The sequence below is a fragment of the Pteropus vampyrus genome, unplaced genomic scaffold (assembly GCF_000151845.1).
Source record: "Pteropus vampyrus isolate Shadow unplaced genomic scaffold, Pvam_2.0 Scaffold22, whole genome shotgun sequence".
Taxonomy (NCBI): Eukaryota; Metazoa; Chordata; class Mammalia; order Chiroptera; family Pteropodidae; genus Pteropus; species Pteropus vampyrus.
Genome location: NW_011888803.1, coordinates 13,481,395 through 13,506,826, shown reverse-complemented (window position 1 = coordinate 13,506,826; position 25,432 = coordinate 13,481,395). Strand labels below are relative to the sequence as shown.

Here is a 25,432-nt window from a genome sequence, read left to right as displayed (position 1 = left end):
AAGGCAATGCTTTCTCTTTGTCCTCTGTTCAGAAAGGACAAAAGAGACTACATTCATCTAAATACCCTGACAATGTGAGATAAAAGGTCCACCTGATGGAAGCTCTGAGAAACTAAGGCAGTCTTCAGTGTAGACAGGAAAAGCTCAAGGAAACCTCAGCTCTCGTGATCAGGCTCTCTTTTCTCATTCTTCTAACTTTTCCTTTAGCCAGGAATTTAAGTCTCCAAAATGTAGTTGTCCATTAGAGACCCTTTGACTTTTGAATTCTTGTTTTGTTTTAGTTTTACAATGATTTGATAATCAGAGATCCTGTTTAGTTTTACAATGATTTGATAATCAGAGATTCTGTATTTTTTAAACAATTTTATGAATTGTTTTATTGTTAAGCAAAAATAATTTTCTCAGTATATGCCCTCTTTTTTAAAAATAGTAATCATGTGGCTTTAAATACAACTTGTATTAAACAGGTTCAATTGTGAATATTTTTATAGTTATGTAATCCAAAGGAATTATTGTTGGGTTTGCTTGAACTGATTGAGGAGCCCTCAGGAAAACAGATATCCCCAATTATTCTTCTTTTACTTCAGCCATTACAAACAGGTAATGAATATTTAGATATCTAAGTGTTTTTTTATTTTATCTGTGTAATTGCCTTCATATTACTCCGAAATGTCAAGGCTGTACCAAAGTAAAGTTTATGACTGATTAATGAGTAGTCTGCTTAAACTGTAGTAGCAATACCTGGCTCAGAGTGGGTACCCAAGAAATATTTTATGGAATGTCATGCTGTTTTTTTTGTGCTGTATTGTAACCTATAGCTTTTTGCCTTCCCTTCCTATCTGCAACTTAGATCTAGAATTTTCCCTATAAACATATTTAAAAGATTGCCTCAGTGATGTCTGCAATACTCAGTCTGATAGCATTGTGACAGTCTTGTATCTTGGTTAAGAACAATATCAGGCAAGGCATTGCTCATCCTTGGCATTGGGAAGTTAGGGTTGAGAATAGCAGAGGTATTACCAAAGAATGAAACAAGTATGATAAGTAACGGACCTTAGCAACCAGCGCAGACTTGGAAAGAGACTACTTTTTAATTTAATGACCTACATATAACTCAGTCTGGTCGAAAGGCCCAGAATCAGAAATTAGAGTAAATCTGTTTTAAGTATGAATGCCCAGCCACTTTGTACCACATGAAATACTCAGTTTTACGGTGCCTTATAGTTTATAAGACACTTTCTCTTACACTTAAAACAACCAAAAAAAAAAGGAAAGCATTTCTGTCCTAAATATGTAACCTGTTGTAAACATACCTAAACAAGATTTCATGGCATCTGTTGAAGAATGCCACACCTCATTCTTTTATTCACCTCTAAGAAAACACTGTCAATTAAGCTATATGATATGTCATCCTGATTTCAGAGTTCTTAAAATATGAAAAAATATGTGTTATAATTCTACATCAATTGGACTTTTTGTCCCATCTTTAGTGTGCTTGATGAGGTTACCTCAAGTAACAACTTGGTCTCTGTTTTAGTGATACAGAAACTTCATAACAACAAGGCATATTCAGTTGGATTAGCATTGTCTACCATTTGGAGTCAGCTATCTCTCCTTCCTGTTCCATACTCAAAGGAACAAATACAGACAGATAACTATGGCCTTTGTCAGTGTTGCAAGGCCTTAATAGAATTTACTAAGCCTTTTGTGGAAGAAGTCATTGATGACAAAGAAAACTCACTGGAAAATGAAAAATTAAAGGACGAATTACTTAAATTGTAAGTATATTTTTAAGAACATTTCACAGTGGATCTAAGTAATTGATAGTTCAATTATTTTATATTTCTTTGTTTCATTTGTTAGCAATGGAAATAAAAATCTAGTTTCAGTTTTTTAATTTAGAAGAATATGGGGTTCATTTGATATGGGCATTTAATGAGGCATTGATATTTTTAAAAATTAAAAATTCATTTGGTTATATTTTATGAATTGGCTTTGCTCATCATAGTAAGTGAATAATAGAAGTGAGGGAAATAGATGAACAAAGGATCGGGTCTTGCTGTGGGAGAATTGTGTTTTTACTGTCCCTTTGAAAGTGAAAGCAGAAGAAGCACCAGATTATTGAATGTCCAACTTGACTGCAAAAACATTAGCAGAGTACCCAATAGGGGAACTATAAACTAATCATGCACTGTTCATTATGGCTTTCAAACACCTGATATATGAGTAGTCCAAATTAAGATGTGCTCTAAGTATAAAAAATACTTGGATTTTGAATACTTGTTATTAAAAAAATACTAAATTGCCTCAATTTTTATATTGATAGCATGTTGAAATAATATTTCAGATATGTTGGGTTAATTATTAAAATTAATGTCTCTTATTTCTTACTACTTTTAATGTGACTGCTAAAAAATTAAATTATATATGGGGCTTGCATTATATTTATGTTTGATAGTACTAGACTAGATTATTGAATTACATGGGCCAATAATTTTACTTTTTAAATTTTGGAGACTAAAACTACTGTTAGCTTTATGTCCTGTTAGGTTAGGACATTAAAAATTTTTTACTGTTTATAAAACCCATTTCATGAAAGAAAAGATATTTTAACTAAAGATATAGGAAAAGATTTATCACAGAATAAACTTTGGTTTTTTAAATAAAACAAATAATGCTTTATGAAAAAATTACACTGTCCTGATTTTTACTTGAAGTAACGAAAACTACATGGACTAGCACTGGTCCTCAGACAAACATTCAGCGTCCATTGGTATAGTCCAGACATGAGAGTAAATCCCACCACATTGTAGCAAGGTGTTCTTGTGCTCTCCCCATTACTAGTAAAAAGGATCTTATATCACCAGTTTGAAAAGCCATTGATTTATTGGTGCTTACATTATTTTTTATATAAAATTAACTTAGATGTGCTTATAGAACTAGGTGTTTTATACTTAGGAAGTGCCGTATTCATAGCTACCCATTTCTTATACCTTAGTTGTTTCAAATGCTTGAAATGCCCTTTGCTGACAGCACAATTCTTTGAGCAGTCTGAAGAAGCTGGAAATGATCCATTAAGGTGTTTTGCATCTGAAGTAATAGTAAGTACAGCTAATTTTATCAGCTATAAATACTGCTATAATGCTGCTATATTCTCATGTACTACACCTGAGCATGAACATTGATACATTTAATAGTAAAGCAATATGTATTTTTTGTATAGCAGATCAACAAAAAGAAGATAAACAGCAATAATTTCATTACCCAAATATAAATAATAGTAATACCTTCTAGACTTTTTTCTGCTTTTATAGTTGTGAATAAATATTTACATATATAATTTTTTTCAGTGAGTATTATACATACTTTTTTGTAATCTATTTCATTTTCCTTAGAATATTATGAATGTTTTTCCATTGGCTTAAAAATGCTCCATGGTACAGATTTAGCATAATATATTTAACCTGGGCCATGCAGTTCAACAAAGATTTTTTCCAATTTTTCATTACTATACAATATTCCACTTTTTTTAACTGTCGAGTCTGATAAATATCTTTTTAGCCAAATCTTTGCATGTTTAATTGTTAAATTAATAAATTCCTAGAAGTGGAATTTCTGTGCCAAAGAATATCCTCACTTTTAAGGCTCATGATAAATCTTTTCAAAATAACTCCAAAATTAAGTAAATTTTATTTTAAATGCAACTTGACTTTATGCATCAAGAGTATTTTAAAATGTGCTGAGATTCTAATCTTAAATTTAGAAAAATATGTACTTGAGATTGATAGCCATGAATTTCAGATTAGAAGTATAATTGTGGCTATGTTTGTCTGCACGAATGCAGGTGCAGCATAGGAGGAAAGTTGGATTTAATTAGCTTGGGGTTTTGAGAACTGTGTGAGTTCTACAAAGCAAGGGAGGGGCAAGAGCACCGAGCATGTATACAGGGGAATGACTAATGTTGGACAGTGGAATTTAAGCTGAGTAAGGAGGGAAGTTAGGATATACTAAATGTGAGAGACAGTGGAAAGATGATGGGATCACTAGATTATAGGTCCTGTTGGAGTTAGGTTACTAAAAGGAATAAGCTGAAAATATCAGGTTAAAGAAAAGGTTGCTTGAAATTAATATTATGGAAAAGTTACAGTTACTATTAACAGTGTTGTGACATTACTAATAACAGTGTTGTGACAGTATGACCATGGGAGTGCATATTGTAAGGAGAGGGTAGAAGCCAAGGTCACTGGACTAGACAAAATGAAGTACCTGAGATTCCAGGGTATTAGAAGATCTTTGGTTGTACATTTAAGTCACATGATTGTGATAAGAGTGATGTTGGAAAGCCAATTAATGCAGTGACTTTGGATTCTGCTAATGACTGCAGCAAAGAGGGGTAGAAGTGGTATGGTCACATGGAATGAGTTTCAGAGCTGAGAGATTTTAGAGAGGATGGGGTGGAATGGTCTGGAAGCAGCAAAGAGAACAGGTATTTTACTTCCAGGCTCAGTAGTACAGTGGATATGGATGAAAAAGTAACAGCCCGTTCAGAGGGTTGTAAAGAAAACAGTTATTTTCAGAGTAGAACCGGATTTCATTTAGAGCAAGAGAGATGAGAGACCATTTAGAGAAGAATTGATTTTGCTAATGACTGAGTTCCACAGTCTTATGTTCAAAGGGTGTCTGAAATTTGAGGAGAGGTAAGAGAAAAGATGAGGAGATGCCAGAATTTTAGGGTAACTGCATTCTGAGTATGAGAGATGATTTGGTGACTGATATAAATACGGATACATACTTTGTGTTAATGTTGATGGTCAAGATAGTAGTAGAGAGACTATGCATGATAAGGGAGGGGAGGGCAGGAGAGAAGAGGGATTTTCCCAGGTGTGCGGGAGAGTCTGGGGCCTCTTCATTGTTGCCAGTGCTAGAGTCCAGTATAAATCCCCTGGGTACAGCGTAAACACCACTGTATGTGATATATGTACCCTGTTTTGAGATGATAGCTGTGAAAGTTGGAAACAGTTAAAGGATTTTAAGCCTGGGAGTGATGTAATCGAACTGTGTTTCGGACTCCTCACTTTAATGGAGAATGAACTTAACCGTGATAAGATTGGAAACAGGGAGACTGGTTAGGTTAAGTGAGAATGATGAGAGGAGCCTGAATATGAAATGGTGGTGAAGATGAAGAGGATAAGGCAGATTTGAGAACTTTATAGTAGGTAAAATTAACAAAATTTGGTTATTGATTTAGATTTAAAAGAATAGTTAAAAGGTTGAATCATGGATAAGGTTTTTGCTTGGGTAACTGGGCAGATGCAAATAATTGAGATAGAGAATACCAAGCAAAGTGCAGAGAAATCGTGTGCTTTAAAAACATTTTTTTTTATTATGGAAATTTAAAAACATTTCAAAAAGTAGAGAGAATGATATAATGTACCCCTATGTATCTAGCACTCAGCTTTAACAGTTCCTGACATTTTGCCAATGTTTTTTTGCTACAGTATTTTATAGCAAGTCCTAGATATATCATTTCATTCATAAGTCTTTATGCTTCCCTAATTGGTAAAGATTTTTTTAAAAACCATGACCACATGCCTTTATGACACATAACAAGATTAATAATAATTTCTTAATATATTTCTAATACCCAGAGAGAGCAGGTTTTTAAGGAGGAAATTTGAAATAAGAGTGGATGAGATCCCCTAAAGAGGTAAATCAATGTGAAAAGAGAAAAGAGCTCAGGACTGAACCCTACAGAGTGCCAGCGCTTAAGATGAGCCCATCTCTTTGACCAAAGAACAGTCGAAGCGGTGGTAGAAATATCACAGAAACTGGGGTAGTAGAGTTTCAAAAAGAAAGAAGTGATTGATAGTGATAAATGCAGCAGAGAGAGTCTATAAAGTAAGAGCTGAAAAGCATCCATTGGATGTAGGAAGATGGCATTGGTAATCTTAGCAAGAACAGTTTGGAGTGTTGGAGACAAAAATCAGTGGAATGGATAAAGGAGTGCATCAAAAATGAGGAAAAAGATGACTAGTATAAGCTATTCTCTAAAAGAGTTTAGAAAAGTAAGATGAGGCAACAGCTAGAAGACATGGCCTTAGGGTAGGAAAGTAATAGGGGAGATAGGGAGTATGTTTATAGGCCGAAGGGGTGGGAATCATTAAAGGAGAAAAAAAAGTTTTCTTGCATAACTGAAATAATGTTTCTTGAGGAGAGCAGATAGCTGGGCATAGGGTCCAGGACACCTGGAAAGGAGGAGATAAGAATGGGTGTGCATGTAGAGAAATTTGTAGCAGGAATGTAATATAATGGAGGAGAATCAGACCCAATGGCCTCAAATTTCTAGGTGAAGGAGACCTTTTAGGAATGAGTAGGTAGAAATGGGGATTGGTAAGAGGCTTCGGGAAACTGGAAAAAGAATTGGAATACTGAGAGAAAAGGAAAGGGAGATGGTGGAAGACCATGAAAGCATAAGTAGTGCTGGGCACTCGACTGTGGTTGGAGACCACAACTGTAGTGATAACATCTATATTTTTGTGTGATTTTTCTACACTCAGCTCCACGGATGTAGTAGAGAAGGTGGAATATAGCGATTTTTCCAAGGCTGGCATTTTATTGGGCATAGGGTGCAGATAGTTCAAATGACCAATAGTGTATTGGTTGGATAGAGAAAGAAGGGGAGTTAGGAGGGAATGGATGGGTAGGTTAAAATGAAGGACTCACAGGGCTGGAGAAGTCAGGTAGGAAAGCAGGTTGGTAGGAGGATAGGATAAGAGGTTATGGTTAGAAAATGAGTTTTTAGAGTTTAGGTATCTAATATGGAATAGTTCTGAATGTTGACAGAGATCCAAAATGGAATTAGGTGTTGAAATGGATTAGAAATTAAGGTCACTAGAATTTAGAAATTAAGAACCATGAGGCTAGCCTGTTAGAGGAGTTATCTACGTGAATATTCAACGTTCCCAGGATTATAGCAGGAGTTGGATAGAGGTAGAGATTGTGGGCAGATACCAGAGTCTTCAGTGAAATGTGGGGAAATGACCAAGAAGTCAGCATATGACAGAAATAAGGACAGATAAAGGGCATTATAGCATCTGCCTCAAGCTTTTGCTTGAGAGTGCAGCATGAACCAAAATAATCCTAAGCCTTTGCCCGTACCACCCGTCCCCACTGCTGCCTTCCTGGCTGTGTGATGTAAGAGGGGTGAGAGCAGCTCCCACCAGAAATCAGTCCACTTTAATTAAATCAGTGAGATAGAGCAAAGTATCCTATGCAGAGTTCAAAGGTGTCGGGGAGAGTTTCTAAGATCTCAGTGGAAGGAGCATTACAAGTAGAAAGAGCCAGCAGTAAGGAAGCACAAAGTAATAAAGAAGTAAAGGTGAAATCAGGATAGGAGATGAAGTGAGAAGGTGCCTTCTCAGAAGTACAGGTACTTCTTGGAGAAGTACAGTTAAGTATGGGGTGCTTGAGATTAATGGCCTCAGCCATCCCTCCTTTGGCACAAGTTATTTTTGGTGTAAAACTGCTTGAATGTCCCAAGGGTTGCAGCATAGGAATATTTCTGAAAGGGCACAGGCTGTCTTGAGAAATTGTGGAGTGGCAGGTAGGTGCTGGGTCTGAGGAGGACTGTTGAATAGTGTGTGGATAGGTGGTGAAGGCCCTAATTTGGACACAGGTGGACTCTAGATATCCAAAGCAGCACTGTTTACGTATGATGTTTTTTAAAGAGGCTAACCTTAGCTCTGGGAAAAAAACGCACGTTGCATTGGCTGCATGAAGTGGAGCTTCATGATTAAGAGGACATTTGGAATATGAATAAACTTTTTATGTTATAGCTTAACAAGAATATGTAGCTTTCAAAATCAGTATAACAGTATATATTTAACATCTGGTAGCTGAATTGCAGTCTTTTGTGACTGAAGATAATTTTCCATGCTTCCTTTTTGTGTTCTGAAATGACTAATGGAGCCATCTGGGATCAGCAGATTTTAACTCCCTGAAGGCTGGAAAAGTGTTATTTGGTTTTATAATACCCTACAATGTCATGCCTAGTGCTTGGCACTCAAGCATTTATTAAATAAGTGAATATGTAGAAGGTATTCGTTCTAATTTAGCTGTTTTTTTCATTCCCTTTTGACCTCTATATAGCATTTTGTTGTAGCCTTAACTTTTTGTAGAGCTCAGTAAATATTTGATATAGGTAGTATTTCATTTTCTAGATAAGAAAACTGAGGCTTTAGAGAGGTTAGATAACTCATCTAGTGTCTTAAAGGTAGTAAGTGGTAGAACCAAAACTCAGTTCAATTCCATTGGATTCTGAAGGTCAGGTGCTTTCTAGTATACTAGAATTAGAAATAGTATAAGAAGCATAGGAGTGACCTTTTATTTCCTGAGTCTCTCTTTTTCTCCTTCTCTTCTTAATAAAACGAGGTAAAACTGTAGTCCTATCCACTAATACAGGGATGCTTCTTTCTCTTATGAATGGCACAAGAGCACATATGACCTGAGATATCAGCACTGTTTCCTCAATCTTTGCTGCCACTGACCAGTATTTCTCCTGCCCACTCTAGGTAGACAGTGGTCAATGGAGCATTGTTCCCAGAGTATTCTTCATCTGAGTAGTTAACTATCATTTCATGATATTTGTATGTCTCACATTGTTTGGGTTGCTATCAAATATTTCTGAAGCACTGATAAAATATACATAACATAAAATTTACCATTTTAAGCATTTTTAAGTATACAGTTCAGTTGCATTAAGTACTGTGCAACTGTCACCACCATCTATCTGTGGAACTTTTTTGTATTCTTACTCAGTTCCTTCAGTTATTGGCAAAATTTTATCTTCTTGAAGTTACAGGATTGAGGTCCTCATTTTCTTGCCGGCTATTGGTCAGAGACCATTTTCAGTTCTTGGAGGCTGCCTGTAGTTCCTTGCCACACAGCCTCCTCCAGAGGCCCTCTCATAGAATGGCAGCCTAGTACTTTAAAGTCAGCAGGGGTGAGTTTCTGACTGTCAAGAAGTGCCTGGACAACTCAGGCACACTTAGGATAGTCTTTCTCAATAACTCAGTCAACTGATTTTTGACCTTAATTACATCTGCAAAAATTCCCTCTCTTTTGTCACATAACAATCTAATCATGAGGTGGCATCTTGCCATATTCCATTGGTTAGAAGCAAATCTCACAGGTTCCACCTAAAGGGGAGAGGATTATACAGGATGTGAATATGGTGGAGGCCACATTAGCATCTGTCTGCTGTAGCTTCCTTTTTTATCCACTTCACAGGGTTTTTTATCAGCAATTGGACACCCTTTCCCGAAAATGATTTTTAATCGTGGAAGGAAAAAGAGGACTTGGAATTATCTTGAATTCGAAGAAGAAGAAGACAAACAATTAGCAGACTCTATGGCTTCTCTGGCATATCTAGTATTTGTACAAGGCATCACTATTGATCAGCTTCCAATGGTATTAAGGTGGGTAGTAGTGTTTGATTTATTCATGTATTCTAAAAGGAGTATCATCAAACTCATTTATTTAATGTCCAATATATGTTTACTAGTGTAGTAAATGAAGTATAAACAAAAGCTGTCTTTTAAGTAACGCTGCCTGTAATCCGTTAAAGCCAGTATAAGTCAAGTAGTGAAAGGGGAGAGGGTGGTGTTGAAATAGACATCAGGGAATGATAGGGACAAGAGTCAAAGTGTTAACTGAGCTTTGTTTTTAAGCTGTTGGGACCATCCTGGGCTGTAAGGGAGGGAATTGGCCAGTTACCCATGGGGTAGTCTAAATTACCATTTTTTTACTGGACTATTGATATAATCCTGAGTGGACATTTATCAATCCCTTTTAATCCAACTCATTCTAAACACACTAGGAAATGAAGTTTTAAGAGTAGTCCCTTAATGAAAACCCTTCAGTGGCTTCTTATTGCTCTAAAAATAGAATAAAGTCTAAATGCCTTCACATGGGAAAAGCTTCACATGATCTGGTCCCTGCTTGATTATCTTGATTCACCTCCTACCACCTTTTTTATTGTTTACTATGCTCCAGTAATGTAGACTTTTTGATTTCTTATTCCAATGTGTCATGAACCTTCCTGCTATAGGGACTTTGTATTTGCTTAGAACTATCTTTATCCATAAAGGTAATTTTCTGAGGAAAGCCTTACTTACCACCCTATTTAGGTAGACTCTTCCTATTATGATTAGCTTGATGTTGTCCTTCTTATCCCATAAAGTTCAACAAATTATTTTTTTAAAAAGTATATAATTTTGTAACACCTTTTGGACTCTTAAGTTCCATAATAAAGATTATGTATTTGTCTTGCAGGCCTTGGGTATATTTCTTTGTGCATTTGTATATTTATCTATGAATATACCTGGGGTATATTTGTGTGCAAATATTGTAATAATAGCTACCAATTCTATGTTCACCATGTGTTAAACACTACGCTAACAGCTTTATATGCATTATCTAATCTTTATAATAGCCCTATGAAATAGAGCATTATCTTATTTTGCAGATGAAACAGACTTAGACAAGTTAAGATACCACCCAAAACCATACAACTACTTCTTGTTGTGGGATAGGTGTAATTCAAAGAGTTCTATCTGACCCCAAAGCCTACACTCTTAATCATACTCTACCACCAAAATGATGTAGGTATGTATATTAGTTTGCTAGGGCTAAGTACCACAAACTGGATAGCTTAAAATAACAAACTTACTGTCTCACAGTTTTGGAGGCTAGAAGTCCAAAGATGGGCAGAACTGGTTTTTTCGAGGCTATGAGGGAGAATCTGTTCCATGCCTCTCCCCTAGCCTCTGGTGGGTTGCTGGTAATCCTTGATGTTCCTTGGCTTGTAGATGCATTGCTCCCATCTCTGCCTTTGTGTCCATATAATGCTCTCCCTATATGCTCGTATCTGTCCACATTTCTCTTTTTTATAAGAACACCAGTCATATTGGATTAGGACTCACACTAATGACCTCACTTTAACTCAATTACCTCCAGAGTTGGGGTGGGGGACAGTTCCTGCACTGCTCCTGGTCATTCCTATGCCAATTAAAAAAAAAAAAAAGAAGATCCTATTTCCAAATAAGATAATATGCTGAGGCACTAGAGGTTAGGATTCCAACATATTTTTTTTGAGGGGGACACAATTCAACCCATAACAGTGTGTATGTAAAATTTATAAAATTTGTGTGTGTGTGTGTGTTTCTATTTTAGCCCATCGTACCTTTTGCAATTTAATATGGAACATATTGAAGTTTTTTTGCAAAGGTAAGATCATTTAGATGGCATCTTGGAATTCCATAGTAGTACTAAAATAGTCCTTGTCAAGATCAGGGGAGACTACCTTCTCTTTGCCAGGCCTTAATTAATTAATTGGTTATTTTATAAAACAGTGAAGTAGTATTCACAACAGAGACAAAAGTTAGTCAAAGAGGTTTTACAACAAAATCTCTTTTATTTTAAACCAAAGATAATATAAAAATATTTTCGTATAAGGCGATTTCAAATCATCTGCTTCTTAGGTTTCTTCCCTTAATTCAAAATTTGGTAAATTAAAACACTTCTATCCCACTGTAGCCTCCACCATCTAAGGCGAGGTGGTCAATGAAAGCAGTTCAGGGAGCATTTGAGATCTTGCTCTGTGGTGTAGGTCATCAGTTTTGGTTCAAATAAACTCTTATAAAAATTCAAAAAAGTAAATAAAAGCAATTCATCCATGTTTTTACTTCATGGACACAATCTGAACTGCATCAAAAGGAAGATATCTTGACCCTACCTTTTAAAACTTAAGATTATTGACAGTGATATCATTCAACAACTTTTCTTATTTGAGACACTAAGAAGCAAGACTTTCTCTTTTTAAAAAAATTACACAGTAACAAGTATCCACAATTTTTCCACACGGTTATATAAGAATTTTGCAAAACTACATGCTTTGTTTTCTTTTTCCATAACATGTTTAAATTATATCTTGAGATGAGTCAGGGCCTTTCAGTACCATCCCTTAGGAACACTAGTGACAGTTTATCAATCCCATTTCTTCCCAGGTGAAGGAAGATTTGTAACATGGCAAATGTCCAAAGCAGGCAAGGATTTCCAAGGGTCTCCTGGCACAAATAGTTATTAACGCTGTAAATTTACTGTATTATATGTGTTTTAATGATTTTATATTCTTTTTAGTTTGTTATATTCATACAATGAGACTATGTATTGATATATTCTTAAGATATTCAAACTCTTTAGTCATTGAGTCAAAAATATAACACTTGAATGGTTGGAATAAGAACCTGGAACCTGAGATAATGTTTTTTGCTACAGATCTTAAATATTTAGTTAACAATGATTGTAAAACTTTAAAAAATATTATCACAAATGGAAAGCGCTTAATTCTTTTTTGTATAAAAAGAATTGAAAAAATTTTACAGACTAATCAACTAGAATACAAAGTATTATAGCAGGTATAATTGATTTCTTAGCACTTGCTATTTGAGGATCTGTTGATCTGATACCAGGAAACAAACCCTGAGTAGGCTGATTCTGGTCAGATTTGGATGTCAGTAGCCAAATCAAAAGACAGACAAGGATGGATTAAGGATTTTTTTGACTAAGTTCTTTAACAGATTTTCTCCTTAATGATACGTATTTTTAAAGTCTTTAAATTTTGATTTTTGGTAAAACGGATTTTTGGTGTATTTCCTAAAATGAATTATTCTAAAGCAATTTAGAAAATCATGTCAATAAATTTTAATATTCTCTTCCAGGACAGAAGAGTCTCTTCTCTCCAAAGGATTGGTAAGATTTGTTTGCACCCATCATAATTTAAGTACATAGTAATGTCAATAAATACAGCTATTGACTTTATATGTATCTCTGCATCTATTTCAATCTGTAGGATCTGTTGGAGAATGGTTTATTGAGAATAGAAGACAACAGCCTTCCTCACCAGTACTTAGAAATCAAGAGTTTTCTTACCGTACCTCAGGTAAGTGAAATATGTATTCTAATCTTAAAAATAACCCTTTTCCTATTCTGAACTTTAGCGAGGGTCTTTTCAGACTCCTCCCACTTTCTTCTCTGTATCTTTTGGAAACTAGTGCCATGCTGTCCAGTAGAACTTTCTGTCTGTGATGGTAGAAGTCGTTTTCTAACTGTTCAGTACAGCATGATAGCCACTAACCACACTGAACACTTGAAATGTGGCTAGTGTGACTGAGGAATTGAATTTAAAATTTAATTGAATTTAAACTTAAATAGCTATATGTGGCTAATGGCTACCATAGTTGACAGCATAGCATCTAGTGGAAAAACATAACTTTCTTCTCTAACACTTTGTTTCTATAGGACCTTGGAAAATAAAACTCCTTTTATTATAACTCAAGTCCTTAGGACTTCATCAAGACATGAACTAACTCATTATTAAAAAGACATTTTTTTTTCCCTCCTATGATAAATTTTGCCCACTACTCTCTTAGTTATCATAGCCAAGTAGGTCCTTAACTATTGATGTAGAAACTTGTTTTTCCACTGTTTAAATAGAAAAATGTGGCTTTTGTTAGTGTATTAATAAACCTGAATATTTTTAATGATGGATTATGTTTCTTCATGTTTGTTATCATTTTTGGCCACTCTAGACATAATTGAAAATTAGCATTCACTTCTAAATTTATACTTTGTAACACCCTACTCAATATCACTCATAAAATGGATTGTATTCAGTTTCCTGTAGACCTAACAATGGAATGAAAGGCTCGGGGAAAATTTTACTTCATTTTAAAATCCCCTACCCTCACTTCTCTGAATTTTCAGTATCTACCATTGATGACATAGTTGTTAGTTTGTAGTCAATGTAATCTATTACTATCTGAATTAAATTTTTTCTTATTTCCAGGGCTTAGTTAAAGTTATGACGCTTTGCCCTATTGAGACATTGGTATGTAAATGTTTTCAGACTAAAAATGAGTTACAATTTTTATAAACAATTGAATCTTTATTCAGTTCATGTAACTATTATTTCTTCTATTTTAGAGGAAAAAGGGTTTAGCTATGCTTCAGCTGTATATTAACAAGTTGGATTCTCAAGGCAAATATACGTTATTTAGGTATGTATCAAGAATGGTTAATTGTGAAGTGTATGGTTGATTAAAAACCAAATTAATGCATTTGATTATTCTAGATTATAGTATTTCAGTATGTTTTACATGTAATTCAACTCTACTTGGAAACTACATTATAATAAATTATATGTGATGATAGAGAAGGGTTAATCAATATGGGTACATATCTACACATATATTACATGAATAATAGTGTATATTTCAATCAGTTAATTGACATACTATAAAATTAAAATAGACTTAAAAGATTAAACAGATTGATTAGGCTCCTGCTAGAACTTTACATATGTCAGTAATCTTCCTTATTCACAGTTGAATTTAATGGCTCTGGAGTTACAACTTGACAGGCTGTTCACTTCAAGTTAGTGTAGAGCTTATTAATAGTGCTGTTTTGAGGGGAAAAGCAATTCTCTGAGTTAAAGAAGAGCAAATTTTCTATAAAAGGCCAAATAGTAAATATAGGCTTAATGGGCCAATCTGTGTTGCAGATGCTCAATTTTGTCTTTGTAGTAAGGGTGAGTTTATTCTAATAAAACAGGCAGCAGGCTGAATTTGGCCTGCAGATCTCAGTTTGTTGACACCTATGTAATAAAAATGATTTAAGAACAGATTTGGGCATGGTTAAAATGCTAAGAAGTCTTCTTTGGGATCGGCCAGAACTAGCATTCTTGATCCGATCTTTTCTTCATTTCTGTTGATAAAAGTCAAAGCAGGTTTATGAAATCTCAGTTTGATGCTTAGGTCTTGTACTTGCTTTCCTCTTCTGATCTACCTGTATTCCTACCAAGAAATGTTTTTTTCTGGGCTAGTCATATTGAGTTTCCTTTCTTTGCAATTTAATTAGTGTAACCAGACTAGTCAACTTTCACAGAGAATAATTTGGAGAGTTTTTAGGTTATTATATACTAGTGCCTATTCTTGCCATGTTAAATCATTGCAACTATATGTACAAAAAGATGCAAATTTGGTTTGATAGAAAATTCTTATTGGAAAAATCCAGTTAAAATAGAATTTGCTAGTTAAACCAGTAACCATAATAAGTGACTGTAATTGGTTGATCATCTTCACTGGTTTTTGTATTCCTAGAAGTACTACATGGCCCATTTGAATTTGTAAAATTTGCACCATTATTAATTATAATGTAGTCCAGGATAATTTCAAATGTATTGTAATTTTGCCTTAAAGGTGCTTATTGAATACAAGTAATCACTCAGGTGTGGAGGCCTTTATTATTCAAAATATCAAAAATCAGATTGACATATCATTAAAGGTAAGAGCATAGCTAAGGTGTCAATTATCAATTTATTTTGTTTTATAGGATATATTTATTCATTTATGGATTACATTAATATGGATTTTTGCCCTATCGACTTTTTCTGTCTCTAGTATTAGAATGTATTTCTCATTTTTGTTGCTTATTTAAAAAACTAAATTTTGAAATTTTGATAACTATAAATTTAAATTATATTCTTTGTGCTGATAATGTGACTTTTTTGTTTTGCTATGTACTTTTGAAATATTAATAGAAACTGAAGTCTAATTTGTGAATACTCAGTAATTCCATATAGAAAAAAAAAAAAGAAACAATGCATCAGCATTCACAAACTAGCCGAGTTTGTTCCAGGTTTTGGAAATAGCGAATGAAAGTATGGAAATTAAACTTAAAAAATATATGTTTTAAATATTTAATAGTTTATTTTTGTAGTATCAAGGCATTAGAAAACACATGAATTTATCAAGCTATTACTTAAAGCCTTTCTCAGTTTTTCTTTTGCTTTTCAGAGAACACATAACAAATGGTTTACAGGACCACAGCTGATTTCCCTTCTAGATTTGGTACTCTTTCTCCCAGAGGGTGCTGAAACAGATCTACTGCAAAACTCTGATAGGTGAGATAATCATTACTAAGATTCACATAGTAAATTCACATAGTAAATTCAGAATAAAATGGGCAACCTAAAGTAGTAAAAGGCATTTTCCTATGATTTTATGATCTATGGTTAATTCATAAAATTATATAAAGATTTTCATATTTAAGTAATTAGATACTGTGTAAAAATAAAATCAAAAACTCTGCTTTCCAGAAGTATGACCAACAGTATGATTTTTTTACCTTTGACATACCCAAGTATTCCAATATAGCTCATAGAGATTTGCAACTGCAGCATTGGTGACTAAAAACTAAGAATTTCATGTATATAAGTTATAAAAAGCATATGTGTTTAGGTTTTGTTGTTTTGTTTTTCAGGACGTCATGTTTTTTAAATATAGAACATGTAATTTCACTTTCAGTATAATAGAATGGATGTTGAGAAATGGTTGTAAAGCATTAATAAAAGGAATCTTAAAATTCAGGAAGCAAGAGATGATTCTCTCAAATATTAAATAAAGTTCCTTGGGGGAAAAAAAAAGAATAGTAATTTTCACAGTTGTGTTTTGTGAACTCGGAAAACAAGAGTGATAACTTATTACCACTCCAAAAGATATGTTAAAGGAAATACATAGTTATACACAAATGATTTTTAGTTGCACAGGGTTTGGTGTCCCTAACCCCTGCGTTATTCAAGGATCAACTGTACTTTTAATGGCAAACATAATTATAAAAATATACCCTAGGTTTTAGCTTACTTTATTCATTGAAATTACTGTTGATTTTATAAAACTGTATTGTAAGTAACAAATTATGTATTTTCAATTAACAGGATAATGGCCTCATTAAATTTATTGAGGTACTTGGTTATCAAAGATAATGAACATGACAATCAAGTAAGTGAATTTTTTGAAAGAGAAACTGACTGTATTCAACATGCATAAGGAATGTTTCAGATTTTCATATCAATATCTACTTAAGCCAATATTTCTTACCCAGCTATAAAGGCTGGAAGAACTGCTAACAATTATTCTGAAACCTAAAGTTAATCCCCAGGAGTCCTCACTATGCCACATCCCTTTCCTTTTCCTTTTGTACCTCTGCTTTCTGCCTCTTTTTTTTAATGGTGATATTGGTTAACCAAATCCAGTAAGTTTCAGCTGTACATTTTAACTGTAAGGCATATATATATTTACATTGTGTTTTCACCTACCATAGTTAGATTTCTTTCTGTTACCACATATTTGACCCCTTTTACCCCATCTACTTCCCCCTACCCCTTACCCTCTGGTAACCACTAGTCTGTGGTCCATGTCCATGAGTCTCTGGTTGTTTGTCCTGTTCGTTTATTGCTTTTAGGTTTATATCCCACCTATAAGTGATATTATGTAATTTTCAACCTTTTCTGTCTGGGTTATTTTGCTTAGCATGATTATCTCGAGGTCCATCTATGTTGTCTGCTTTCTTGTATAAGCATTGCTTAGACTTGTTAGATAAGCTGGAGGTTCTAAGTTAACTAAGCTTTTGGAATTCAACCTATATCTGGGTGTCTTGTTCAGCTGCCTCCACCTATAAGTCATGATTTCAGTCTGCGCTTTATAAAATAAAACCATCTGATAATTTGATATCCTCTCAACATGACAAATTGAAGCATTTTCAGCACTAAAACAGAATCTGTTAACAGCACCTTATAGATAATGTGTAGGAAGTTTGATTTGTTTTTAATAGTACATGATTAGAGGTATTCAATAAATAGAAAACTATTTGAGATTTGTCATACAGTAGAATTATAGTTGCTTTTTGTCTTCTATTCTAATAATTGCTTTCCCTATGTGTCATATCTCTTAATTTTAACTACCTGAATCACTTGTTAATGTTTCTTTTTTTAGAAATGAAAGTAATTGACTTTTATTTAAGGATGCTAAAGAGCTTTTATTTCTTTTTTAAGTAAATTGTAATTTGGAATAAAAAGTTTCTAAGTAGCAGTTTCTTTCCCTCTAGATTAAATCTAGTAAATTCAGTGATTTGACCTCATTCATCATCCCTTTTCAGCCAAAAATTGTTATTTGCTACCATTGACTACTGCTTATTTTGTGCCAGGGTGCATTTTTCTTTTCTAACATTTTATTGTGAAGTTTTTCAAACATACAGCTATTTTAGGTTACTGTCAGCTGACTTATTCTGATTTACTTACCACTAAGATTCATTCCATCATTAACATTTTACTTTCCATCAATCTCTTAAGTTTTTTGATACATTTCAGGATAAACTACAAATATCACCATATTTTGCCCTAAATATTTCAGCATGTATTTCATTAAGTAGAGTCAAATATCTAGCTATAGCTTTGCTTTTAGTTAAAATTCACATAAAATGAAATGCACAGATTTTGTGTACATTCACCAAGTTTTAACAAATGGATAGATCTATATTATCCAAATCCTCATCAAATATAGAACATTACTATCATCACAAGAAATTCCCTGTTTTTCTTCCCAATTCTGACCTCATTACCCCATCCCCACCCCCTGCCAGTGGCAACCACTATTCTGGTCAGGTACTATATATCATTTATTCTTCATAATGCTATCAGTACTCTTTTTTACCTTTCATAGGTAATGTAGGCACAGGAAAGATCTGTAACTGGCACAAGGACATATACCTAGTGGCCAGAGTCTTTGAATCACAAACTAAATCCTGACTCCTAAAGGAGTTTCTGATAAAAGTAGAAAAGATAAGTAAAATTCAGCATCAGTGGATGCCCTTCTTCAGGAAGGTGTCATTAGGGTAAGAGATATGTTTTTACTTTTTCAGTAATCCAGAAAGGCCATACCTAGAGGTGATCTGATTTGCCTGACATGAAGAAAAAGAATCTTCTTGATAAAGAGTTGATAGATTTATCAGGTATGAAATACAGTGTACTTAACAGGGGCAGTAGATGGGCTTCTGCCTAAGAGGGAAGACAGATAAGTTTAGTACTATGCAAGGTCAGCTGTGATATTCACAACTAATGCTTCACTTTTATTTGGCTTGAACATTATATGGTGAAAAAAAGGATATAACCAGCTTATAAGATTGTTTTATTTAATGGTTTTTAATTTGTTTTCTTAGAGATTAAATAATCCAAAGTATCATTGCCATGCAAGTTGCCATAAGAATTATCATACCAAGGAAATTAACAACAACAAAAAAATAATCCATGATGGCAACCTGACATCTTTCAGACAACTTAAGAGCCTATTCACACAGAAGAATTTCTCCTAAGTACAATTATAATAGGTCATGGGTATAAATGAGAGGCAAATCTTTTTGCTGTGGTTAATCAAAAAAATGACAGTTTCTTAGTTCTTAGAAATTTTGTTTAAAGGAGAAACCAAAAGGACTCTGGTGATGCTGAATTGTGGGTAGTTATTCAAAAGGACTCCTACCAGTACCTATTTTTGAGCAATTAAGTGTTCTGAGAGGGTAGTCATATGAAAAGCTGAAAAGCAGTCAGAAAGATATGTAAGAAAATTAAGAACACAGTCGAATGATACAAGTGATTCATAATTGAATAATGATCCATTTCTTTTCCTACTATTTTAGATTACTGTCAGCTGACTTATTCTTTTCATAAGTCACTCCCCTCCTCACCCTATTTCATGCCTCTTTATTTCTCTGCATAAGTTATAGGCATCCTCTCCCACACTTCATTTTCACATAACTTTTCTTTTTTGAACCTTGAACCTCAATCTCTACTGGTAAAACCAACTTAGTTTTTATACTTAGTATTCTCTTTTATTTGGTAGGTACCTTTAAATATGGGTTAGTTTTGAATTACAATAATATTTTAATACATAGTCTGTAATTTTAACCCTTACCTTTTGTCTTATATACTCATATCCTTTCCCATTTGCCTGTTTATCCATTATTTTTCTTAAGTTGTTGTTATGAACTATATAGAATGAATACAGTGTCAAAGGAAGCAGTTTGAGATTATAAAGGATACAAGTATCAGTAATTTTTTTTAAATGAAATTATGTAATATATGCACATATGATTTTCATTTAGGAAAAAACTGGCATATAAATGCACATACGTATAATTCTATATAATCCATATTTTGGGTTCTCATTTAAATTGTTTCTCCAAGATTAAAACATATCCCTTATGTGTCATTTGCAGAGCCAAATGACTTCAGGTCATAAATGTTACTTAATATTACAAGTGATAGAAGTACAGTATTACCTCATAAATAAAAAGTCATATATGAATTAGGAAAAAGGGGAAAACGGGGTCTTATTTATCTCCTTTTTATTCATTATCATGGTTGATTTTATCTTTGCAAGGTCCTTGTCTGTTCTGGCAATAAATCTCAGTGTGGCAACGAACTGCCTAGTCTTCCTTTTGTGAGACCGGCTGCAGTGAATTTTCAAATGTATGGTTAAGCTTTAGAACTGAAAAGATTTTAGTACTTCATCAATGATACTGCTTGGGTATAATATTAAAAAGCAGGGATTTGTGAACATTCCAAGTTTTTATCCTTATAACTGTTTTTTTAAAATATTACGTTACTTTTTCTAGACATCAAAGGTAAAAGAAATCTTAAAATGATTTTCTGTGTAGTTTTTTTAAGATCTAGTAACCGTGATGTCTGAGAGAATATATACTTATTTCTATAGCTTCTTCACTCCTACATGCTTCTAAAAATATTACTATTGTTCATCATATGAAAGATTTGTAGAATTATGCTGAACAGAATGGGCAACAAATTTTCTTTAGCCTAATTTTGAAACATGTTTTTATTACCTTATTTTAGGTTTTATGATTATGGGCTGTGTATTAAATTACTTGATTGAAAAACAACAAAGGTCTTAATAAAGACTTAGTAAAGACTTGTATTGTCCAATACAGTAGATAGTAGCCGCATGTGACCATTTGGAGTTTAATTTTTAAATTTTAATTAAAAATTCAATTCTTCATTGGCATTGGACAGGGTCATTCTTATTGTTTCTTAGCATATGTTCCTAATCAAAATCACCTGGGTATTTTTTTTAAATATATACATAAATGCAGATTCTTGGGTTCAGCTCCAAATCTTATCAATCAAAGCCTCTGAGTAAAGAACAGATATATATCTACACTTCTTTTTTTTTAAGTTTTAATTTTTAGGTAAGGCAACCCTTGGTTGACCTCACAGATTGCAAGGACCTTGTCAGCTTACAATCCCTTATTTTTTTATTTTTTATGCCTACAGTACCTGGTCTTCCTAGGTGGTCTCCCATGCAGGTACTAACCAAGGCCCGATCCTGCTTAGCTTCCAAGATCAGACATCGGGCTTGTTCAGGGTAGCATGGCCATAGACAGAAATCTACATTTTAACTTAGAGAAGTTTGAGAACTTCTATATATTATGAAATGTTACAAAGACTAGAAAAAGAATAGTTGTGACTAATTTGAGTATATTTAGCAAGATATGACCTTAATACCAAAACAGACAAGAATAGTATGCTGAGGGAAGGGTATAGGCTAATCTCATTTATGAATATAAATACTAATATTACCACCAAATCTATCAAATTTTTTTTAAAGTCATGCAACTAAGTGGGGTTTCCAGCAGTGCAAAGTTAATGTAATTATACATTAAATACTTGGTCTTCTCAGTAGCTATAGAAAAAAACATTTGATCTTTTCAACACATAATAATAATAATAATTCAATTCTTAGTCAGCTAGCAAATATTTACACCTGCAACAAAAATGAGATACTTAGGAAAACATGTAAATATATGTAAAACTATGGAGAAAATTATAATACTAGAAGGATTTTTAAAAGACCTAGAGAATCAGTGATCTATTTGGATGGAAAGATGCAGTATTTTAAAGTTGTTAGTTCTCAAATTAATCTAAAAATTCAGTATAATTCAAATCAAAACACAAGTTGGGTTTTTAAAAATGGAAGTTGATAGGTTGATCATAAGTTTCACGTGGAACAGTTAAGGGTCAAGAATATCCATGACAATTTTGAAGAACGACGTTTGTGGAGGGGGATTTGCTTTGCTAGATATCATAATTTATTATAAAGCCATAGTAACTTAGTGTGGCATTACCATAAAGAGGGTTAGATTGGATAGATTGGTAGAATAGAATAGCTTAAATATATAGAATGATGATGATGCTAATAATGATAATGTATCTATTGAATCATATGCCAAACTGTGCTTTAAGTGTGTATTAATGCATTTAGTCCTCTTATGAGGGTATTACTGTTTTCTTCATTTTACATATGAGGAAATGGAGGCATAGAGAAGGAAGTATATCTTGCTCAAAGTCACACAGCTAATTGAGCAGCCAGTTTGTGAACTTGGGCAGTTTCCCAGAGCTCATGTTCTTAATTCACCATTGCATTGTACTCCATCTGAAATGAAGATGCCATTGCAAATTAGAAGAGAAGAATGAGAGTATTCAGTAAATGATGCTGGGTAATTTGTCACCCAGGGGAGAAATTAGTTGCCTGTTTCACATACAAAACAAAATTCCAGACAGATTAAAGACTTAAAATTGAAAAGGAACTTAGAAATTTTCAGAACACATTATAGGAGATTATCTGAGTGACTTAAGCGGGTAGGGAAGGGTTTCTACCCCCTTAAGCACTAACCACAAAAGAAAAGATTGATAAATATGATGACATTAAAACTAACCTATTCAAGAAAGAAATGTGTACAAACTGCAAAAATAAGTCAACAGAGAAAAATCTTCATTCCTCCATCTGATAATAAATATAAAAAATACATGAATAACAAAGCAAGAAGAAAAAGACCACAAATCAGAAAAATAGAGAAAGGATACAGATATTGAACAGGCAACCGACAAGGAAACCCAAATGGCCGATAACCACAAGACACAATTCCCAGTATCACTAGTGCTTATTGAAATATAACTTAAAACTTCAGTGAGGTACCATTTTGCACCCATCAGAACGGCATGCTTAAAAGGTAGGTAGCATAGCTGAAGATATGGAACAATGATGTAACAAGTTGGTATAATCACTTTTAGAGAGTAGTTTGGCATTATCCAATAACATTGAAGAATGACTACTCTAACTCAGAAACATCTTCCGTAGGTATATGATTTAGTGTTCTTCAAACTTCTGGTCATAACCAAACATTAGTGAGTCATTAAATCAATTTAGTGGGTCAGACCAGCAAAATCAAATAGAATGTAATTGAAAACATCAGGTTGCTTCTACAGATTTTTAATAAAAGTTAATGGATATTGCATCAAATTTTGTGGCCAGAATTGTAAGGAACAGTGTGAGAAAGTGGAGGGAATTTCACAAATTGGCTAGGAATAAGATGTTCAGTGTATTGCTTGCTAATGTCTCTTATGTATTTACCAGTCAGGTTGACCATTGTCGGAGCAGAAGAACTAATATTTAATTTTATAGTAATATGTAGTTTTAGCTGTGAAGCGAAATGTACCTTCTGTCAGTAAAATTGTCAAGTTTTACAATCAAATTATTTTAACTATTTTCAGAATGAATTTTGAGGGAGATACTGTTTTCCAATTCATTACAACTGCAAAACTTATATCCAGCATGTATAAATTGCACTCCATCTGTTTTATTAGAAGAAGAAAAATTTTTAAAAAATACAGAACCATGTTCAAGTTGGACTGCTAATCTGAAACTAAATAGTGACAATATTCAGAAAAATATTGACTATAATTAGCAAACTTTGACTTAATTTGAGCCACATTCTAAAAAAGAAAGTATAAGACTTTAAAGTTAAAATTATGTAAAATAGTTTCATCAAAAGTAAATGCCCAGTGAAAATAGAATCTAATATTAATGTTTTCTCACAAATGAAAACTTAAAACCTTCAAAATTAAAGATACTTAGAAATAGCATGCTGAACTTGTGATTGAGACAGCCTGATATTTCGAAAGATAAAGTTACCAATATTCTTTTAGTCTTTGTAGAAGTTAAAAAGAAACCTTATTATCTGTGTATATAATTGCATATTATTTGGCAAATGAGAAAATGGTTCACTGGGGATTGGAACATTTATTTTTCTAGAATTATGGATATAATGCATAGTGTTTTATTATATCTATTGATGTATTAAAAAGTATGTTTTAATGTCACATCTATTGCAAAACATGGAAGCAAAGGTTATGCTTCTTGATGAGGTCTATTATCAGTTGTGCAACACTTTATATTTGATATTTGCAAAATTGTATAACTTAACCTTACAGCTAAAGATTAGCTATATTTACTGAATTAGAAACTGTGGATCTTTAAAACTTAAAGTGAAAATATTTTACAGGAATGACGAGTGACATAGCAGAACTGCAGCAATTATCTTTTTAAATGTCAGAAACTACTAAAGTTGTTTGAAATCAGTGTATTTTATTTCGGAAAGCTTTGGTATCTAAGGAACTCCTAGATTGTATATTGTAAAGGAGGTGAAAATTGTTAATTTTAAAAGTTCACTGAGTAGGCAAACTTTGAAACTTTATTCACTGATTAGAGTTAAGCATGACCATTGTGTCATCAAAGTTCATTTACTGTTCTCATGAAAAGTTCTAGGTAGGGCATATGAACTCAGGAATAACATATTTTTCTAGTTGAAAAGCAATCTCATTTAGCAAATATTTTCAAAGATAATATTGGAGTAGAAAAATTGACATGTGTATCTGATTTTCTGGCATGCCTAAGAAATGAAATTTGAACCTCTAGGGGAAACATGATTATATATTTCAATATGTTAAACTATCTGTGGGTTGCAAAACACTTTGTTATAGACGGAAGGCTTAAATGTAGTTGCTTTAATTAATATTCCTGAGATTAATGAATAGAATATTAATGAATATATTCCGAATATAATAAAATTAGATTTCTTGTTACATCTCATTTTTCTGTTATAAACCTTTAATCCTTACTTTCTAAAGGAGAAATTTAAAACAAGAAAAATGTTGCTTTTTAAAATCCTGTATCAGTAATTAGATCAATCTTGTTGGCTGAAGAGAATCGGTAGAGCTCAGTTCTTTATTTAGACTTTATGCCAAAGAATGAATATAAAACATTTATCATTTTGGGAATAATATTTTAAAGAATTTCTAATACTAAGTAAAAGTGAAAGAGTGAAAGAAAAAAAGTTCAACCTAGAGCAACTTTTTGAAAGGAAACCTTTTCCTGTCCTTCATTAGGTATGGTTTTGTAAATATGTTCCAAAGAGCAGAAATTTTTAGTTTGATGAATCAAACTTACCAGTTTTATTCTTTTATATGATTTATGCTTTTGGGATTCTAAGAAATCTTTGCTTAACCCAAGATCACAAAGATTTTCTCCTAGGTTTTCTTATAGTTTTATGGTGGTCCAGTTCTAGTTAAGGATCATTGTTTTCCTAAGTTTCCTTTTTAACCTAAGATGTTTTCCTTTGTAAAGAGTAC

At 33.3% G+C, this 25,432-nt stretch overlaps 1 protein-coding gene across 7 annotated transcripts in view; it reads left to right on the top strand.

The window, feature by feature from the left end:
- The window catches only part of GLMN (glomulin, FKBP associated protein), a 34,695-nt gene that overhangs the window by 7,215 nt on the left and 2,048 nt on the right, over nucleotides 1-25,432 (top strand). For 6 of the 7 annotated variants that reach the window (XM_011355648.2, XM_011355651.2, XM_011355649.2 and 3 more), the window contains exons 5-16: nucleotides 492-600; nucleotides 1,538-1,778; nucleotides 2,999-3,101; nucleotides 9,289-9,476; nucleotides 11,233-11,286; nucleotides 12,780-12,810; nucleotides 12,911-13,000; nucleotides 13,907-13,948; nucleotides 14,044-14,117; nucleotides 15,318-15,402; nucleotides 15,915-16,021; nucleotides 16,835-16,898. In XM_011355648.2, the coding sequence (XP_011353950.1) occupies nucleotides 492-600; nucleotides 1,538-1,778; nucleotides 2,999-3,101; nucleotides 9,289-9,476; nucleotides 11,233-11,286; nucleotides 12,780-12,810; nucleotides 12,911-13,000; nucleotides 13,907-13,948; nucleotides 14,044-14,117; nucleotides 15,318-15,402; nucleotides 15,915-16,021; nucleotides 16,835-16,898 (1,188 nt within the window). Of the gene's footprint in view, nucleotides 1-491; nucleotides 601-1,537; nucleotides 1,779-2,998; nucleotides 3,102-9,288; nucleotides 9,477-11,232; nucleotides 11,287-12,779; nucleotides 12,811-12,910; nucleotides 13,001-13,906; nucleotides 13,949-14,043; nucleotides 14,118-15,317; nucleotides 15,403-15,914; nucleotides 16,022-16,834; nucleotides 16,899-18,816; nucleotides 18,907-25,432 lie in introns of all 7 variants that reach the window. The other variant, XR_002779260.1, reaches the window with a different exon arrangement.